This window comes from Phoca vitulina, unplaced genomic scaffold (assembly GCF_004348235.1).
Source record: "Phoca vitulina isolate PV1807 unplaced genomic scaffold, GSC_HSeal_1.0 scaffold7, whole genome shotgun sequence".
NCBI classification, from domain to species: Eukaryota; Metazoa; Chordata; class Mammalia; order Carnivora; family Phocidae; genus Phoca; species Phoca vitulina.
The window spans coordinates 27,985,533-28,006,294 of NW_022589710.1; the positions used below are offsets into that span (position 1 = coordinate 27,985,533).

At 39.3% G+C, this 20,762-nt stretch overlaps 1 protein-coding gene across 2 annotated transcripts in view; it reads left to right on the forward strand.

Annotated features, from left to right (window-relative positions):
• Positions 1-219: 219 nt before the first annotated feature.
• Positions 220-20,762, forward strand: part of CGRRF1 (cell growth regulator with ring finger domain 1) — a 29,043-nt gene continuing 8,500 nt past the window's right edge. For both annotated transcript variants that reach the window (XM_032405148.1, XM_032405147.1), the window contains exons 1-4: positions 220-446; positions 13,061-13,200; positions 19,953-20,130; positions 20,288-20,435. In XM_032405148.1, the coding sequence (XP_032261039.1) occupies positions 343-446; positions 13,061-13,200; positions 19,953-20,130; positions 20,288-20,435 (570 nt within the window). In that variant the 5' untranslated portion in view covers positions 220-342. The remainder of the gene's footprint in view (positions 447-13,060; positions 13,201-19,952; positions 20,131-20,287; positions 20,436-20,762) is intronic.

Consider the following 20,762-nt stretch of genomic DNA (forward strand, 5'->3'; position numbering starts at 1 on the left):
GCCGCTATGCGTATTTAGAATTTGCCGCAGAAAAGCCTTGACCGCTAGGACACACAGACGCTCTCCGGGTACCAATCCCGTGAGTCCAGTCTGGGCACCGCCCCTCTGCGAAGCCAATAGCTCGGGACTGGAGCAGGAGGGGCGGGGCGAGCCCTGCAGGCGACGTCGTGATTGGCACTCTGGCTCCCGTGGCCGGCGAGGTTGCCCTGACGTCTAGCCTTAGAACCCCGGGCGAGTGCGTAGCTACGAAGTTTGTCAGCTCTGAGGCACCGTAGTGGCTTTGACACCGGCCGGGTGGGCTGGGCTGGGCGGCTGAAGCTCGGCTCAGTTTAGGACATCCTGATGGCTGCGGTATTGCTGGTAACGCTGTATGAGTATTCGCCGCTTTTCTACATCGCGGTGGTCTTTACCTGCTTCATCGTGACCACCGGCCTGGTATTGGGATGGTAAGTGCCCCATGGTTAGAAACAAGGGACGTAGGGGCGGACTGCTGGGGCAGTGGGGTCGCGGAGAACAGCGGAGGAGGGGGGGCATCGGAGCCGGGGGAGCTGCGAGGCTGGCGCTCCTGGGGCTGTGGGGGAGCTGGTGCCGCGAATTCCGACTGGCTCCCGGAGCAAAACAAGGTGCGTTGTGCACCTGCATCACTGCTCTGCATCACTGTGCCGTCCCCGTCGCAGCGGGTATCGGGGGGTGGTGCCGGATTGAGGTATTTTACCCAGCTTTGTTTCTAAGAGATAAAGCGGTCAGTGAGGGCCTCGTCTCGGTGTTGGGATAGAGTGCTTGACCAGCAAGCTTCTGTCCCGGATTGGGGCCTACTGTGTGCCCAGAGTGAATCAGTCACCGGCGGTACAGTGCACAGACGTGGACAGTAAACACAGTTGATTGTTGTTCTGACCAGAACCGAGCACTTGACCTCAGATCTTTCAGCGTAACTTCTAACTGAACTCCGTTACCGTTTGGGAATTTAATGGTTTCTAGATATATTCCACGCCTTTTGAAGTAATATTTAGTCGACAGAACTATGAAGCCATAAGATTAGAGCTGGAAAAGACCTTTGAGATAAGTTACATTAACGGGTAGGGGCAGTTTACCCATTGGAGACAAGGAGAATAGACTGTTAGATAATCCCTGAGCAATTTTTCTAGCTCAGAGATTCTAAAATTTCTCTCTTGAGGAGAAGCCATTGTATCATGTTTAGAGAAGCCTTATAAATACGGCTAGTTGAAACCATCTTACTAATTCATCTATTGCGGAGAGAGACATGAGCTGGATTTTGAAGAATCGGTATTTTGAGAAACAAATGAAGTTAAGTGTGTATGATAGAGAATAGAAGGCATTTCAGGGATACAACATGAGCAGAGGGACAGAGGAAGCGTGTTAGTGAATAGATCAGCCTGTGTAAAACAAATCTTAAAATACGCTTTGATCACATATATAGGATTGCTTTACAGAAAGGAAACAAGCCCTTGTTAATTTCTCAAACTATATGCCATCTTTAAAAACTAAGCCCAGTCTTAGTATTTCCATACTGCCCCTCACCCTGCCTGCTGTAGAGCACAAAATTCCTTGTTTGTGGGTGGGAGAAGATTAAGACCGGTCTTATGCAATTTGTTATGGACACCTCAGATTTTATTGTTGTTTATTGTTCATTTCAAGAAAGTTTGTAATTGAAATTTGCAACTTGGTTGCCTAAGTGAGTAAAGCAGTCTTAACACAAGATTTCTTTTTTTTTTAATTTTTTTAAAAGATTTTTATTTATTTATTTGAGAGAGAGAGCATGAGAGGGGGGAGGGTCAGAGGGAGAAGCAGGCTCCCCGCTGAGCAGGGAGCCCGATGTGGGACTCAATCCCTGGACTCCAGGATCATGACCTGAGCCGAAGACAGACGCTTAACCGACTGAGCCAGCCAGGTGCCCGAACACAAGATTTCTTAATGACTATAATGTTAAGGTTATTCTCTTAAAGAAATGTAATTTTCCTCCATTCAGGAAAATAGGTAACTCGTTGATCATTGCATTATATCCTTAAATTTTAATTTTCTGTAGGCCAGCTAATTAGATATCTTAGATATCTATCTATAATATTGGGAAGAGGAAAATGAGTGAGGACCAGATGGACAATGATGGTGGCATCTGTGGGTAAGGGTAGTCAGGAACCTCATGTTTGTAGTGGTTAAGAGACACTTTGGAGTCAGACAGACCTAGATTCAAATTCTGGCTCTGCCAAGTTTAAGACTTGTTTTGAAAACTTAATGATCACATAAGCCCTCCATTTGGGTATGATGTTAGAGGGGTGGAAGGCCAGATACCTGTAGAATTTTTGGAAGTCTGGGCTAAGCATTGCTGAGGACCCAAGACCATGTAAGTGCCAATCACTTTCATTCTGATTTGGGCCTAACCAGTTATCTTGAACCTAATCTAACCATTCCCTTTAGCTGGGTTAGCTTTGTCCATATAGATAAACTTTTTACTAGTGTTTATTTGCTAACCTAAGCCAAGGCAACAGATACATTGAGTAGAAACAAAGAAAACCATCTAGATCTCATAAAAGCAACTTTCTAATAGTACCCAGACAGGAGGTAAACCCATGAATCCACTATGCTTTTCACCTGTGTTATTTTTTTTTTTTTTAACCTCCCAAAATATAATCCCTATTGGTTTCGTGTCTTCGCCATTACCTCAGCACTGCTCTAATTTTCTTTCCCACTGCTTCTTTCTACTGTTCTCCTTGTCTGCTTGCACTGTGTGGGGGTGGAGAAAGAACAAGAACATCTGAATATTGGAATCCCAATAGCAATAGCAAAGAATCATGCCACTGAAGTATGGTATTTCTCTTTAACTCCTTGGTGGTTTCGTGAGCTCTAATAGCTCACATTTATTAAGCTCTAATAGCTCACATTTATTAATTGTGAGCTCTAATAGCTCACAATTATAATTTTGAATCTAAGGTTGCTGTTTGCCAGGCACTGTGCAGAAAGGAGACCAAAATGCCACACATCCTTTAACAGTTTCAGATAATCAGGTACCCTGACTCTGCAGCTGCTCCCTGCTTGACTACAGGTTATTAAGCTATTGTCCCTCAGCTCCATAGCACCCCTTTAGATTCTGTTTTGTGAATCTGGGGCAGAACCTCTAAACCACATTTCTTCTTTCTAGCTGGCTGCCTAGCAGGCTTTGCCAGCAGGGGAGGGAGAGTGGAAGGGTAGAGGACAAAAGGGCTTGCTGCTTCCTGTGTGCTTCTTTTTCTTGTCTGTCTCACCACAGTGATAGTGCCTCACTCTGGCATGAATAGTTGGCCCCAGTTTCTCCAGTTTGTAGTTTTCCACTCTCTTAGAACCAGCCTATTGCACCCCTTCAAAGATATCAATACCCTTTCCTCAGATCTGAGTCCCAGCTCCATGGCAGTTCTTCCTCCAAATTTCTCAGCTGTAGTAATTCTCTTTATTCCTGTTTTGGAGTGATAGCTGCTTCCTACTGGTACTACTTCGATACTCACTGTCCCCTTTTAGCTTTTTCAGTTCTTCAGCATATGGTTAACAATTACTCATATTAAATGCCCTCTGTTAAAATAACTGGTGTGTTTTTTGTCTCCCGATTGGACTTATAAAAGGTATTAATAAAGAAATTGTTACTATAATTGGGATCCCGGGGGAGAAACTCTCAAAGATGGGCTTCAGGGATTACCTTGGTCACATCTTCAGCTCCTTGCCAACAGGATATAAGGTTCTAGTAATCCATGGCATGTATTGGCATCACGATTCATCAGATTACTACCTTTGATTGATTGTGATAAAATGATTTCTGAAGTGTTTGGGGGACCTAGTGGCTAAAGGACTTTTTGACTGTAAGGACTGAGGGATGGGTGGGATGGTTGCTTCTGAGATCACTGGAGCCCTTACAAAAAGAAAATGATAAGCTAAGATCTTAAAACACCCAGGTCAACTCTTAAAGAATTAGAGAGGGTCTGGGTTCTAAAGCACTTTCTTTCATGTAGCCACAGAACTAAACATTGAACACAGTTTTAATTGTGCTGGTAATAGAATTACACAACCTTGTCAATGTCTCATTTAGGGCACCGAGTGGAAAGAAAGAACCAGAGCCCTGAGACTTGGAATGCGAACATCTAAGTTGACTTGGATAAAACTGAGAGTCTTGAAACCCGGGTCATTCTGACTCTCCTTTGTTCATGGAAGCAGCCTGCTTAGCTTTCCATGTCCAAAAAACTGTCCCTCCTTGGCTTGAAGGTCCTGTAATAACCTTTCCTAGAGTAATTGCTTTGCAGAGGATGTCTATACTCAAGACCTATCTCTATAACCTTTTGTTATGAGGCCCAGATCTCTTCATGCTCCAAAGAACAGGGACAAAATCCAACCTGGTTGGAAAGAGCCTAGCCTCTAAAAGATTTGCAAAATTTTACTAATTTGTATCATTGGGAAGGAGCAGTATCTGTGAGAATGGGTTGTAAATAGGTTAGGCCAGGAAGGATAGAATGTAACACTAAATCAGATAAAAGTATTTATTTCTTTTCTTTCTTTTATTTATTTATTTTTTAGTAGGCTCCACCTCCAGTGTGGAGCCCAAGGCAGGGATTGAACTCATGACCTTGAGATCAAGACCAGAGCTGAGATCAAGAGTCTGATGCTTAACCAGCTGAGCCACCCAGGTGCCCCAGATAAAATTTATTGATCTGGGTGTGTTCTCAAGAAATTTTGAATCTAAGGTATTAACTCAGATTTGGTTGACTGAAACTTGGACTCAGTGGTGGCCTATATGTAATAAGGTTGAGGTGCTAGAACTTTCCTGGCATAATGAGGAAGGAATCTGAAGGCTTAGAAAGATAGGAATATTGGACTGGATTTATTATGTGCAACCTGCACACCCACCCCCCCCCCCCACTGTGTCCTTTAAGACTGTGCAGAAGATACACTTTTCATGAAGGCACTGAGAAATAAATTGCTGGGAGGAGACTTGTATCCTTGAAAATCTCTGTTCTCTGTAGGCTGTTTATGATGGTGGGAGCTCCTGACTTGAGGTCCAGTGGCACCCCACAGGAGTCGAGGTGGACATATGCTCCATAATGGGCAGTGGAGGATAAAGCAGAGAATGTTTTGGCTTACAAGGATTTTTGGCAGTGGCTAATGCATTATAGTGTCTCTAGGAATAAAATAGATGGGCAGCCTACTAAATGCTACATGAACTACATAGAAGGAAAAACTCCATGTCTGGAGCCAGAAACCTGACTTGAGTCATCACAATGGAGAGTTACCACCTTTCACACAGTTTACAGATATAAGCCAATCCATAGACCTGGAGCGTCTGATTAAAGGGGAGGTGAGGTCCCCTAGACGAAGGACCCTGTACCCTTCAGTGCTGCCACAAGGACATACTATCAGTCATCCTCCAGATCTTTCTCAAAGGCTGTTGTGTCTCAGAAGCAAACATGCTCTTCTGTGCTCTGCTTGGTAATACTGGGGATGGGACTTTGCAAACCATTTTTCTCTTGTCCTTTGCTCCCTATTAGAATCTGCCAGTAGAGGATGCTAGAAAGAGACTGGAAGGCTGGAGGAGGAAGAAGGGACTTCCTCTTAACAGTTTGCTTCCTTTTCCTGGTCTGCATTCCTGCAGCACTGGCCTTTGCCCTGGCAGTTGGCCTGAGTAGCAGCAGTTTATTTTAGCTGACAACTTTTCCTCAGACCTAGAATGAGCCTTATCGCACTTCTTCAGAGATATCAGCACCAGCTGGCCAGCTCTCCTACCACAAAAGTCTGCATGCCAGCTCTGGGGGATCCCTTATCCAAGCTTCTAAATTGTAATAATCCCCACGCTTCTCTTTGTTTCCCCACCCTAGGAGTGAGTAACTGCTTCGTGCTAGGATACCTCAGTGTCCCCTTCTTGCATTTTCAGTCTTTGGTACTTGATTAACAGTTCTTTATATTAGTATTAAATTCTTTATGTTTAAATAACAGATGTGGCTTCTGTCTCCTGCCGACCCTGCCTGATACACTGACCTTGACAATTTCTCATCTCACTTGTTTTTTTTTTTTTTTAAGATTTTATTTATTTATTTGACAGAGATATAGGGAGAGAGCACAAGTAGGCAGAGAGGCAGGCAGAGGGAGAGGGAGAAGCAGACTCTCCACTGAGCAGGGAGCCCGATGCGGGGCTCGATCCCAGGACCCTGAGATCATGACCTGAGCCGAAGGCAGCCGACTGAGCCACCCAGGTGCCCCCTCATCTCACTTGTTGAATGCAGTAGGTTGTGTGTGTGATGACGCTGGTGATGAGGTACAGATTCCTCCTTAGGAAAAGAAGATGACTTTAGTTTGTATTTGCTTAGAGCACGCAATACTTGACACTTGCATTGGCAAGAATTTTTTAGAACAATCTAGAAGAAAACACAAAACTGTTAGAAATGACATCTCAGACCTTCGTAGGGCCTTAAGGTCACTTATTTTAGCCCTTCATTTTACAAGTAAAGGCACAGAATTTTAGAGACTGAGTCATTTTCCCAAAGTCATAGCATTATCACAGCAGTTCCCTCAGAGACTCTCCTCCCCTACCAAGGGTCTCCCCGTGAATGGTTTTTATATCCCGATCCAGTGTCAGTATACAGCTAGCTGGGTGAGACCACCTTTGGGAGATCACCCGGGAGAGAAGGCCCCCCCAAATTAACAACTGCCTGTCTGCTTTCTGATTGGCTTGAGAACTCAAGGCTGAAGGGGTAATAAAACTTGTACTGCTGAGCCTGAAATTTTAGCTTCAAAGTAGCCTTTATTTATGAGGAGCTCCATGAGACTCCAGACACAAGGAAAGGAGGTCCAGTCTACCAATTCAGCCTCTGATTAGAAGCTTCGCAAGTGTGGGCAGAGTAAGACATTATATAGGCAATAAGAAAAATGTGGTCAGAATTGGAGGTCCACAGATTATTGCTGTGCTAGAAGTTTAAACATTATGAACAAGTACAACAAACAATTTAGAAATGGGAAGAACCAGAATTACAGAAAAATCCAGGAGGAGTAAGTATAAAATTGTATCAGTAAAGGAAAGAGAATAGAAAATTCTCTTTATGGAAAAAAGGGGAACTAAGTTTATATAAAATAAAGTAATGAATGTTTAGAAACATTTATTTAGTTGGTATTCTATTACTAACAGTTGCCGACATGACTTTGATTAGATGATAAAGATAAAGATAAAGATGAAATTTGATTGAAAAGAAAATTTGTCAGTTTTCTCTTTTACTGTTTTATTTTATTATTCCTTGTAATGTCATATCAGCCATGGTCTCATACACAGGGCATCAATGTCTTTATTCTAGTTTTTGATTAAAAATGTGGAAAAGACCAGATGTTAGGATGGTGGCCAGAGGCACATCACTGGGTCTGTTTACCAGGATTTTACAGAACCATTTGTCAGCACCAATTACGGATTACTGTTTGACCAGTCTCCAATTTTTAACCTTATTCCAGGTCATCTCTGCATATAGGCTTTTGAGTAATATGTTAAAGATAGAAATATTGGTCCACATCAAACAGGTTAAAACTGTGGCAGTTGTGGATTTTTGTGCAAAAATGAGCAAGTTCATGCTGGGTCAGGTATGTGAGAAGGTTTAGGATTATACTAGGCTGAAAGTTCAACGTGAGTCATCCGTGTGTCAGCTGCCCCAAAACCGGCTTACATGATCTCAGACTACATTAAACATAATGCTTCAGACAAGAGGTGTGTTCAGACTGCAACATCACTCTATTACACAGTGAATTATACCCTCCCTCCCCCAACCCTTGTTTCCCCCAAAGCATAAGGATATCGGGGTAACAGGGCTGGTGAAGTCAGATATGGACGCAGAGACTTGATTCAGGATTGGCTGCTCTAGCCATGCCTGGCTAAGTCCTTTAAGAGGACAGGAATGCAAAAATGCCCGAGATCATAATTCAGAAACGTGGCACTGTCAGGACATAATTCAGATAAGCCAGTAATGAAAAGCCAAAGAGCAAGAGCATTAACCTTAAAGGAAAAGGTTAATAACTGTGTTAAAATTAAGAACTCTGTTCATCAAAAGATACCATTATGAATGTGAAAGGCAAGACGTAGGACGGGTGAAGATATATCCAACAAAGGGCTCGTATTCAGGACATGTAAAGAATTTCTAAAAATAAGAATAATCAGTCATCTGAGAAATAGAAATTAAAACCATAACGCAGTGCCACCACATACCTACCAGGTGGCTAATAAGGTTTTGGCAAGGATTTGGTGCAAGGGGAACATGGGAGTGTAAATTGATACTACCCCGTAGAACATTTGTTAGCATTACCCACTGAAGTTGAAGAAGCACAGACCTTATGGCTGAGAAATACCATGCTCAGCGTGTGTGGACCTAACAAAAATGCAAGTATACGCATGTGCACCAAGTGCCTTATATGAAAATGTTTGTATAGGCATTATTCATTATGGCCAAAATGTGAGGACAAGTTAAATGTCCATTAAGAGTAGAACGTGTAAGCAAGTTACAGCACATTTATTGTACAATAAAATACTATACAGCCACAAAAATGTGCTAAGTATAGCTGCATGGATGAATCTGCAAGCATAAAGCTGTAAAACAGGAAATAAAAGTATACACAGCATCCACTTATATAACAATTCAGAAACAAGTACACTAAATTACAGTAATTGAAGTCAAGATAGTGGAGAGGGAAGGCGACACAAGAGACTTTCTGAGAATATTGTTTGGGTTCTTAACCCGAATACCAATTACTTTCTAATTCATTGAACTATGTTTTGTGTACTTTTCTGTATGTTATCCTTCACGGTAAAAAGGTTATATAGCATAAAAAGGCCAAGGGTTTAGCATGATCCATAATACCAATTTTAAAAGATGTATTTGACTCAAATCAAGGATGTGAGGCTATTTGAAAATGCAGACCCAAGAGTAAGCATGAGGCAGAGAAATAAAAAAATCTAGGGAGATGAGTTTCTTTTAATAATAGGTGTGTTTTGGCAGCTCTTGATATGATGCTGGGCCAAGCAGCCTTGGATAAGCATGTTTAAAAAGAAGCAAAACTTTATATCTCAAATTATTTGTTCCATTCTGAGGTGTATTCAAAACCACAGAACAGATATGGCATATCTTCCTACAACACTGATTTTATATAAAGATTTGGAGAAATAATACTTTTTATATTAAAACCAGATATATCACGGAATAAATAAAAAAAATATATTTCTTGAAAATTTATTTATTGAAGTATAGTTGACACACAATAAATAAAGCATATTGTAAAGGAATTCCGTGCTCACAACAGGCTGCTTCCAGATATTTCTTCAAAGCCCTGCTTTTTGGGTTTCTGGCTCCTACACCTTTAAAGATTCTTTAATTGAAATTTTTAGGTACAACATGATAAAGTATCTGAAATATAATGCTTGAACCTACAGTAGAACTGACCACAATGAGCTCTGATTCCAGTGTTTACTGCTGGTAATGTGGGTGTAAGGAGCCAGGCGGTGGGGGTAAAGAAAGAAAAAGGGGTAGGGGATGGTAGGGAGAATTAAAATGATGAAGGGGCCAGGAAATAGAATGAGTATGTATAGCACAGAATTGTGTTTTCTCGCTTTGTTTTTTTCACTCCACGGGATGAAGGAAAGAAGAAGAAGGTGTTATCTTATGGCTCTCGTGGGAAGATTGTATCTTGTGTCCTACCATTTCACATTCCTGACCTAATCGCTAAAAGGCACTGGGGCAATGTTGGGCAGTGGACACAGAAGCTGCGGGGTAACTGATTCTGAGGTTCAAAAAGGAGAAATTACTGGATTTGTTCTTTCTCTCTAGCTCTTCTGCCACCGCCTATGTCTACTCCATGATCAGCATTATCATTGCTAGCACTTATGAAGTGCCAAGCTCTGTTCCTGTCCGGAAACCTGTTACACAGAGGTTGAGCAATTGCTTGAGGACACATAGCTATTAAGTGTCTTGTTCCTGATTTTAGGAGGAAAGCAGTTTTTCCTAAAGTATGATGTTAGCTCTACATATTTATTGCTGTCCTTTACCAGGTTAAGTTCCTTTACATTCCTAGTTGGCTGACAGTTTTTATCAGGACTAGACATTGGATTTTAGCAAGTGGTTTTTCTGCATGTATTGAGATGATCATATGGTTTTTCTTTTTCAGTCTGTTAATATGGTGAATTACATTAAATTTTTAATGTTATGCTAAGCCATCACTAGGTCATGATGTATTAGCCTTTTAATATATTGTTGGATTTCATCTGTTAATTTTGTTAAGTTTTGCATCTATGTTCCTGAGTGATAGGCATCTGTAGTTTTCTTGTACGTCTCTGCCCCTTCTCTGCAAACTGCATGAAGTTGTCCTTCAGCTCACTGATGTTTTGAGGTATTTTTGTCCAGCCTTTTTTTCCCTTTCTGTGTTTCATATTAGATCCTTTCTGTTGATAAGTCTTCAAATATACTAATCTTTTGTTCTGTAATGTTAAGTCAGCTATTAATCTCATCCAGTGTATTTTTCATCTCAAATGTATTTTTTCATCTTCAGAAATGGATTTGGGTCTTTTTAAATATCTTCCATGTCTCCGTACAGTATGCTCAATCTTTACTTACCTTTTTGAAAATATGGAGTAGTTATAACAATTATTTCGATGTTCTTGTCTACTAGTTCTAGGATCCATGTCATTTCTAGGGTCCATTTCTTTTGATTAGTTTCTCTCCTCATAATGAGTCATATTTTCTTCTTTGCATGGCTGTTAATTTTTTATTGGATGCTAAACACTGTGAATTTTACTTTAGGGTGCTGGATATTTTTGTATTCATATATATATATTCTTGAGCTTTGTTTTGGGATACAGTTAACTTACTTGGAAACAGTTTGATCTGTTAGAGGCTTGCTTTTTGGCTTTCTTAAGCAGGACCAGAACAGCCTTATCTAACTGTTCCATAAAATTAAATTCATCTAGAGTGTAACTTTATTCCATGTGTTACTTTTATTGGCCTTCTCTTGGTATTAGATTTATTCATGTGTTTTGAAATTTTGGTTTGCAACCTAAATTTTAGTAGAAGTTTTCTTCCCTACCCTTTGTCATCACCCTTGCTGTTTAACCATTTTACAATTGTCTCCAACCCAATTCCTAGATGCTCCCCAGTCAAGGACCAGGTCTTACAATGACAGTTCTGTTCCATATTGATATTGGCCTAACCCAGTTCCTGGATTCAAATTATGAAACTCGCTCTGGCTCTTGTTTTGAGTGGGCAACCTATAAGGTCCTTTTACTATGGGAAGGCTTACTGGCCACTGCCTGCTGCCAGACTCAGGACCCATCAAACCATGGCATCAGCCTTACTCATTACTTTATATTTCTTTCCCTTTTCAGAACCATAAAGATTTGTCTTTGAGCCCACTATGTCTCTTTTTTTTTTTTTTACAACGTTTTATTATTAAAATTTTCAAACATACAGAAAACTTGAAAAAATTATACAATGAACATATTATGCCCATCACTTAGGTTCTACAATCAGTATTTTGCTATAGAGTCTTTATTACGTATTTGTCCATCCTATTTCTTGATCACTTCAAAGTAAGTTGTTACTCTTCCCGTAGACACTAAAGCATTACATATTATTAACTGGAGCTCAACATTTGGGTTTTTTTGTTTTGTTTTGTTTTTTGGGGGAGAGGGAGAGGAAAAGGGGGGCGGGGCAGAGGGAGAGGGAAAGAGAGAGAGCCTGATGTAGAGCTCAGTCTCATGACCCTGAGATCATAACTTGAGCCGAAACCAAGAGTCGGATGCTTAACCGACTGAGCCACCTAGGTGTCCGTCAACATTTGTTTTTGTTTATAGTTCCTTTTTTTCTTTTGAAGTAATATTTACACACAATGAAATATACAAGTCTTCAGTGTTATCAAACACATCATCTATACTCAAACCTCTTCTCAAGATGTACAATATTACCATCACCAGAGAAAGTTTTCTCATGCTCTTTCCTGGTCAGTCCATACCCCTCCACCCCACAGAAGCAACCATTGCCCTGTTTTTTTATTTCTACTATGGATTAGTTTTGCCTGCTTTCGAATTTTATATTACAGAATCATATAGCGTGTACTCCTTTGTGTAAGACTTCTTTTGCTCAGCATGTTGTTTTTGAGATTTATCCATGTGGCTGTAGCAATAATTTATTCCTTTTCATTGCTGAATACTACTATTCCTTTGTTTCAACACACCACAGTTTGTTTGCTCATTTCAGTGTGGTCTTTTTTGATTTCTCTCTTTATTTTTTATCCATCACTACTAAGTGTCTGGAGAGAAGAGAGTGCATCAGAGTATGAATGCCATCTTAACCTAAAGTCCCCTGGTTTAACTAATGTGTATTCATTTTAAGTTACTTTTTTTTAATTCAGTGAACTTAGCTGCTTTCTAATTTGATAAGGAATTGAGTTTGGTCCCTTTCATTTTCCTTCTAATCTGTTCAATGTGCATTTTCACAGTTTTACATGAAATTTAATAAAAGTAGAAAATATGTTATGTAAATGAAGTGCTGTATTTGGTGTTTAAAAGTTATCCTGTTCCAGCACTGGGTGTATCATGGAACACTGCATCAAAAACTAATGATGTAATGTACGGTGACTAACATAATAAAATAAAATTAATTTAAAAAAAAGTTCTCCTGTTCCATAAATAATATCAAATAGTCCACATATTAAATATGAACTTGTTTTTTATATCAATTTAAAAATTAAATAATTCTTCTCATATTTTTGCTGTTATATTAAGTACAATTTCTGTAATGACTGCACTACTTTGTTATCAGCAATAATATTAACAATAGAACTCTTTATTTACAGGAGTATGTCAATTCAGCCAGCTGAACGATATATTGCAATTGTATGGGGCCTCTAATCTCTCAACTCTAGATTAATTCCGTAATATAATGTAAACTGAATAAATTGATCTCTTGTTGTGGTGCTTATGTTAAAAGGAATAACTAATGAAGCACAACATACTTCACATAAAGTTTCAGTATTTGATAGAATTATGTATTATTTTATTTTTATTTTTCTTCAGGTTTGGTTGGGATGTTCCAGTAATTTTGAGAAATTCAGAAGAAACCCAGTTCAACACAAGAGTTTTCAAAAAGCAAATGAGACAAGTCAAGAATCCTTTTGGCTTAGAGATCACTAATCCATCTTCAGCTTCAATTACAAGTTGGTGGCTATTTTCCAAAGATCATTTTCTTTCTGTGCCCCTTTCTTAGCATTTTTCTTTCTATATGCTTTCTCTTCATTAGAATTAACAAGTATTTATTGAGCACCTGTTTTATTCTGGGAGCTGTACTATGTAGTACTTTGTACTACAGATATAAAGACCAATAATTCACCAAACTTGCTCCTCAGGAATTTATCAACTAACAAACAGAGGCATTCGTGTGAGAAGAATAAAGTATCTTAATTGTTAATAAGAGAAGTTTGTTAGGACACTGCCATTTTCATGGGTCTTAAGTGCAGTGAGAAATGTATGGATCGTATAGCATAAACAGTTACTGGAAGGTTGCTAACGTCTCAAGAACAAGTGTTTTTAATCTGAAATTATGGTATTTTGGGTATAAGTTATTTTGGTATAAGACGTTATTTTGGGAGATGGTAATAATAGATAATAGTTGTTTCTGCACTTACTTGGAAAAATAAATTGTCTGCAAGACTATCTAGGAACCACTGGAGTGAAAGAAAGAGAGGGAGGGAGGAAAGAAGGAAGGGAAGAAAGAAAGAGAGAGAAAGAAAGAAATGGTTTAAGTTTGCTGAGGTGGGGAGGCATATTCAGGAAAAGCTTCATTGAAGAATGTGCTGAGTCTATCTTATTTATTTATTTATTTATTTTTGAGTAGAGTCTTGAAAGATAAGTAGGTGTTTAACTTATGGGGTTGGGAGATATTCTAGGTAGAGGGAGAAGCATGAACAAAGCACTGATATAGAAACAGAATAATGCAGTAGAGAAACAATAGTGGTTTGTTGTGGCTAAAACACAGGGTGGGACAGGTGAGAGAGAAGAGTGGGGGAAGGTTCTTTGCAGGGGCTCTCCACAGACAGATCCTCTTACCAGGATAAAGAATACAAGAGGAGCAGCAAGTTTTGGAAGAAAGGTAATGACTTCAGTTTTGAACTTCTGGACTTTGGAGTGGGCAGTTTTAGGTACAGCTCCATGGCTCTACAAAGATTTCTGGGCTGAGATCCTATCACCTTTCACATGTGCTCAGATTCCTGGGATCTTAAAAACAATCCCAAACTTTCTCAACTTCTTATCTTATTGTAACTACTGCCCTCTTTCTCTTCCCTTCACAGCCATGCTTCTCAAAAGCAGGTTGCATTTGCCTTCTTCCCTTAGCCTGCTCTACTTTCACTCCTCAGATCAGTGCAGTCTGATTTTTGCCTATATCCCTCTACTGAAATGGTTTTCCCCCAGGTCACTGATCATCACTTCTGCCCCCACCCTGACCCCCAGCAGTCATAAAATCCAGTGCACACTTTGTAGGCCTGAGTTAACACTATCTGCAGAGTTTAACAGAGTTGACCAATCCTTCCTTCTTGATACCCTGCTCCCTAGGCTTCTGTGACCCTTCTTGTATAGTCATCTTCCTGTCTCTAACTTCCAGAATCACATGTCAAAAATCAGTGTACTGGGGTACCTGGGTGGCTCAGTTGGTTAAATGTTCGACTCTTGATTTCGGCTCAGGTCATAATCTCAGGGTTGTGAGATCGAGCCCTTGAGTCGGGTTCTGTGCTCAGCATGGAGTCTGCTAGAGGTTCTTTCTTTCTCTCTTTCCCTCTGCCCCTCCTCCTGCTGACGTGCGCTCTATAAATAAACAAGTAAATAAATAAGTAAATAAATAAATAAATAAAATCTTTTTAAAAAAATCAGTGTACTTATTCAATAGGGATTATCAACCTTAAGTAAATACTAATTCATAATGAAGAAGTACAAAGTTTCTTATTCTTCCTTAGCTGTAAATGCTATACTATCACCCTATGAATTGAAGAGAACTAAGGACCTCTTTTTTTCCCCTCTAATGGTAGATAAGGGGTTCATTCTGACATTTTTCACTTGGGAAGACCAAATTTCAAGATATGACAGAGAAAATTAACCTGTTTAGAAAACATGCCTAATTAAAATGTACAGAACAGTGGTAGTTTAGTGACCTCTGACCTCTGTGGTCAGGTCTTGGACCTTCTGCCATGTCACAATGGGGTCTTGAGTAGGACTGCCAATACAAAAAGCTGCCAATACAAAGGTGTCTTTCCTGCTACATAGTTCCACAAGCCGGGAAATGCTGAAAAACTGAAAAAATTGTGAGCAAACACAGGATACTTGTGAGGTACAAAGTGTGAGGAAATCCACCAGTCTTCCTTTCAGGCAGAAATAGTATCAAAAATTGCCCCCCTTGCATCCCTGTAAATGTTCGAAGCAAATGAAAATATATCCAGTAAATAGAAGACCTCTCAGCTGCCAAGCAACTTTCATGCAGCATTACCAAAGTACACAAAAAATTTTTTTAAATGTGTGGATTTATAGCATGCTTATTGAAGTATTTTAATTTTTAAAATACAAGTGCTGGGCGCCTGGGTGGCTCAGTCGGTTAGGCATCTACCTTCGGCTCAGGTCATGATCTCGGGGTCCTGGAATCAAGCCCCAAGTTGGCCTCCCTGCTCAGTGGGGAGTCTGCTTTTCCCTCTTCCTCTGCCCTACCCCCCATACTTTCTCTCTCTCTCTCTCAAATAAATAAAATCTTTAAAAAAATAAAATAAATACCAGTGCCTATCATTCATTATCTTCTTTGGGCAAATAAGGAGAAGGATTTTGGTGGGAATTATATTTGGCAGAATAAAATTCATTTGTTTAAACTGTGGAACAGTGGATATCATTAAAGATGTCTAACCAGGACATTTAAATGATATTCTAAGCACTAATTGTGACATTTTGAAAGGTTATCTCATTTGATGTGTAGATAGTTTAAAAATCCAGGTCTTTTTTCACCACTGTACCCAAGGTGCCTGGCATGTAGGGAGGGAAGGGAAATATCTAAAGACCTGATTTACTTGAAAATGAGCAAGAGAATCAGTTTTAATCTTAGTCATTTAGTTCTCTTTACTATGGGTGGCTTGTTGGGATTTCTTTTGTTGTTATGTGGTGATACCGGATTTAGATTTATGATGTTTCCATGTCCCCAGTGTAAAAGGCTCTAATGAATTGAAAGGAGGTACTCAGGATGTGCTAGTTGAGTTTAATTCAACTGGTTCAGAAATTCTCCTGTCCCTTTGTAACAGCTTCCTTATATTTTGGCTTATTCACCCTGGTGAGACCTAACAAAGGTAAAAGGGTTAGACAAAATGACACACATAGCATTTTCAGGGGAATTTGTGAACCTCTATTCTCTACAACGTAAAATTTTCATCTCCCAATATTCTAGATTTATTATCCTCATGCATGATCACCTTGTACATTAGTTCTTCTTTCTCAGGGATTCTCCTCAAGAAAGTTTGTGGCTGGGGCACCTGGGTGGCTCAGTTGGTTAAGCGACTGCCTTCGGCTCAGATCATGATCCTGGAGTCCCGGGATCGAGTCCCACATCGGGCTCCCTGCTCAGCAGAGAGTCTGCTTCTCCCTCTGACCCTGCCCCCTCTCATGCTCTCTCTTTCTATCTCATTCTCTCTCTCAAATAAATAAATAAAATCTTAAAAAAAAAAGAAAGTTTGTGGCTTTTCAGCCCCATTGTGTCTCCTTTTTTTAATGGCTCAACTCATTGACTGTAATCCTTATTTTTTGCAATTTTTTGCAAGGCTGTCTCTTATGGGGGCTTCATTTGGCTGTTACAGCAAGGCACGTAAGGGCAGGTTGAGGGAAATCACCCCCATGCTGCTTCAGTTAGCTTCGATTCTGACTTTTCTGGTTTAAGGCTGTGTTCCAAGTCTGCTATTGCTCTCAATCTGAGATGGCATTGTGTTTGCACTGAATTTTAGAAGACTGAGAAAATGTAAGAATGAGAACTGTCTGCAGAAGAAGTAGGAAAATCCAAAGGGAGAACGGTTTTGCCTGGGGGATTTGTACTGTCATCAATGTAAATCAACACATTCTTTTTTTTTTTTTTTTAAGATTTTATTTATTTATTTGAGAGAGAGAATGAGAGAGAGAGCACATGAGAGGGGGGAGGGTCAGAGGGAGAAGCAGACTCCTCTCGAGCAGGGAGCCCGATGCGGGACTCGATCCAGGGACTCCAGGATCATGACCTGAGCCGAAGGCAGTTGCTTAACCAACTGAGCCACCCAGGCGCCCTAAATCAACACATTCTCTTCTCAGTCTGTGGCATGGACAAGTGTAGGAGAGATTGTGGAGAGTAGAATTTATTGATTGTATTCTCCCTTCTCATTAACTTATAATATTAATTTCAGAGACATACTCTGTTGAAGTCTGATTAGTATCCAGTTGTCAGTAGTCTTTGACACGCTCCCCACTTCAGTCACGTATATGCAGTCTGTAAACAAACCTTTCATGCAGCTCTGAATCTCTGGAACTCTGGTGTGTTTTACAAAGCAAATAAACTGGGTAGTTTTACATGTTTTAGGGCTTATCCTTCCATGGTTCTTTTTTAGTGTAAACAAACACGTAGATATGGATATCCTCTCCTGTGAGATAAACAGGAGTATGCTGTATCCTTGCCTCCGTCTTGCGTTTCTCATTTGTATATATTCTGAAGATCATTTCAAAGTAGTATATGCAGGTATTTTGCCATGCCTCAGTTCTTTTTTAAGAGCTCCATAATCACTTCATTATGGAATATTCCATATTTTATTCATTTAATCCCCTATTGTTGGACATTTGGATGGATTCCAGCATTTTGATATAACTAGAGCTCCATACATAACATCTTTTCACATTTACACATTTCTGCCAAGAATATTAAGAAATCGTTTTCTGGGTTCCTTTTTTTCTTTTTCCACTTTCTTTTATATGCCTTTTCTATTTCTCCCTTTCGTATCTACGTCAGCTTTTTTCCTTACCTCATGTTGTATGGTTCATAGAGAAAAGGATGTATGATTTTTAATATAGGTATTAACTTTAAATATATAAACATTGTTATGTAACATAATATAAATAGTATATATGAACATGACATATTGATACATGTTTTAATATATAATGTATAAATTAATATAACAATTGTATATTAAATGTATATAAATATATATTTAAATTTGTATTGATGGAGTGGTTTTCTTTGGCTATTTAATAGCTAACTGAAAAATAATAGCTTATTAAATTTCCCATTCTTGAATAATACCTGATGATTGGAATCATATAAAACTTTGAAATCAAATTCTGTTCCAATTACCTATGCAATGTTCCTGCTGATTAGAAGTTTTGCTTAACTATGATTGGAAATTATCCTATGTCGCTGCTGTTACGCAGACTCCAAATCTGAAACTCTATGCACATACTACTAATTACGGGGAAGAAAAGTAAGAAATTGAATTTTTGGTATCCTGTAGAGCATCTGCTTGTGTTTGTGTATATCCTTGCAACACATACTCTTGATCACCTTTTTATTTTATTTTTGTAAAGGGATGATTTATATATTTTTTAAAAGATTTATTTATTTATTTTACAGAGAGAGTGAGTGCGGTGGGCAGTGGCAGAGGGAGAGGGAGAGGGAGAGAATCTCAAGCAGACTGCCCGCTGAGTGCAGAGCCCGATTCAGGGCTCCATCCCACAACCCTGAGAGCATGACCTGAGCTGAAATCAAGAGTCAGACACCCAACTGATTGAGCCACCCAGCCACCCCATTGATCACCTTTTTAAAACTACATAATGTATCCATCAGAATTCCCATTAGCAAGTTAACAGAAATGACTCCAGTCAAAGGATACTGGGTAACTTACAGAATTGCCAATAAAGGTTTGGAGACCCAGAATCAGAGACCAAGGCTGTTCGCCAGGAACAATGACCCAGACCATGTACTTTTGGTCTTGCAAGTCCACCACTGCCACTGAGCACCAGAGGCTACAATTTCCACTGCCAACAGTATAAGACCCTAGATATTGCTGCCCTTGAACTTAATATTGCTACAACTGCTATGAGCAAGGGGAAAAATCGTATGGATGCTAGTAGTATGTCCAAAGTGAGTGTTTAATAAATAGGTAAAACAATATAATTTGTATGTCCACTTACAATTTATTTTTCTACTTAATCAGGTTTACTCAAATTATAATATGTTTTATTATGCTGAAAGCAAATAAATGAATGAGGGCATTGCTATTAAGCCCTTCATGTTTTGGAATCCCTGCTCTTTCCTTAGGATGTTTTGCATATTATGTGGGACATTAACTGTGTGACAAGAGTATATATTAATGCTGTCAATGTGTATATTAATATTAGTAAGGCTTGATTTCTTTTTCATATTTTTTCTACTCCAGTGATCATCTTGTGGACCCCATTAGTTATGTGTATCCACTTTCAGAGACAGTCCTGCTCTGTTTCTTACAGTTACAAGGTTGCATATATCCACTTTTGGAGACAGCTCTACTATTTCTTGTAGTTAGGATTATATATGCTATTAGAGCAGTAGGTTATCAATAGTGAACTATGTTTCAGTTTTTAAACTCTATGTGGGAGAAGTCTCGAAATCACACACAAAAAACTAACTTGATAATTTCCAAGTGTAAATGTATAAATAATAAGAGTTTACTGATAGTGCTTCAAAATTGTGTAGATGTTGAGGTTTTTCTATCACTTGTTTAGGGACCAGTTCCTTCATTTACAGGCACGTGCCCTTTAATGAGTTCCTTTAACTGGCATCAGCCGGGCCAGCCTCCAAAAGGAAGCTTTTGTTATTCACTGTGTATAATTGTATGAGAAATTACATTAGGTAATTTTCTTCTCTTTGTCTTCTTTTCTTCTTTGTTTTCTACAGCTGGCATAACTTTGACAACAGATTGCCTTGAAGATAGCCTCCTGACATGCTACTGGGGGTGCAGTGTCCAAAAATTATATGAAGCTCTGCAGAAGCACTTTTATTGCTTCCGAATAAGCACTCCCCAAGCCCTGGAAGATGCTCTGTACAGTGAATACCTCTATCAAGAACAGTATTTGTATCCTTTTATCTGATATATCCATTAACCAATGAAAATTTTAGACTTTAGACTTTTTTATGGATAAAATAAAGTATTTGCTCCGTTATTATTGATCACCTTTGGTATTACTGTATTTTGGGTTATAGTGGCAATTTACCTTTACATTTTCAAAAAGTATTAAAAAGGACAGCAAAGAAGAAATATATTGCCAGTTACCAAGAGATACTAAAATTGAAGACTTTGGTACAGTGCCCAGATCTCGCTATCCATTGGTAGCACTGTTGACCCTAGCTGATGAGGATGACCGAGACATTTATGATATTGTAAGTAACTTTAAAATTCTGGAAGCATTCCTTTAAGTGATTTGGATGATGGGTCATAATTATTTGGTGAATAGGAAAAGTTTTATTTTAATTTCTGAGGATCTACATTTGGCCCAGACACATTTTTCTTGGAGAAGGAATACCTGGGAAGTACACCTGTATGATGATCATACATGTAACAGCTCCTTCAGAGGATGACTTTTTTTCCATATGAGTTACAAGACTATGATATTATTTAGAAAACAAAAGGTATATTATAGTTGAATTAAGTTAATTTTATCATTCTATATTCTGTCATATTTGCTAGATAGAAAGAGTCTTGGGAAG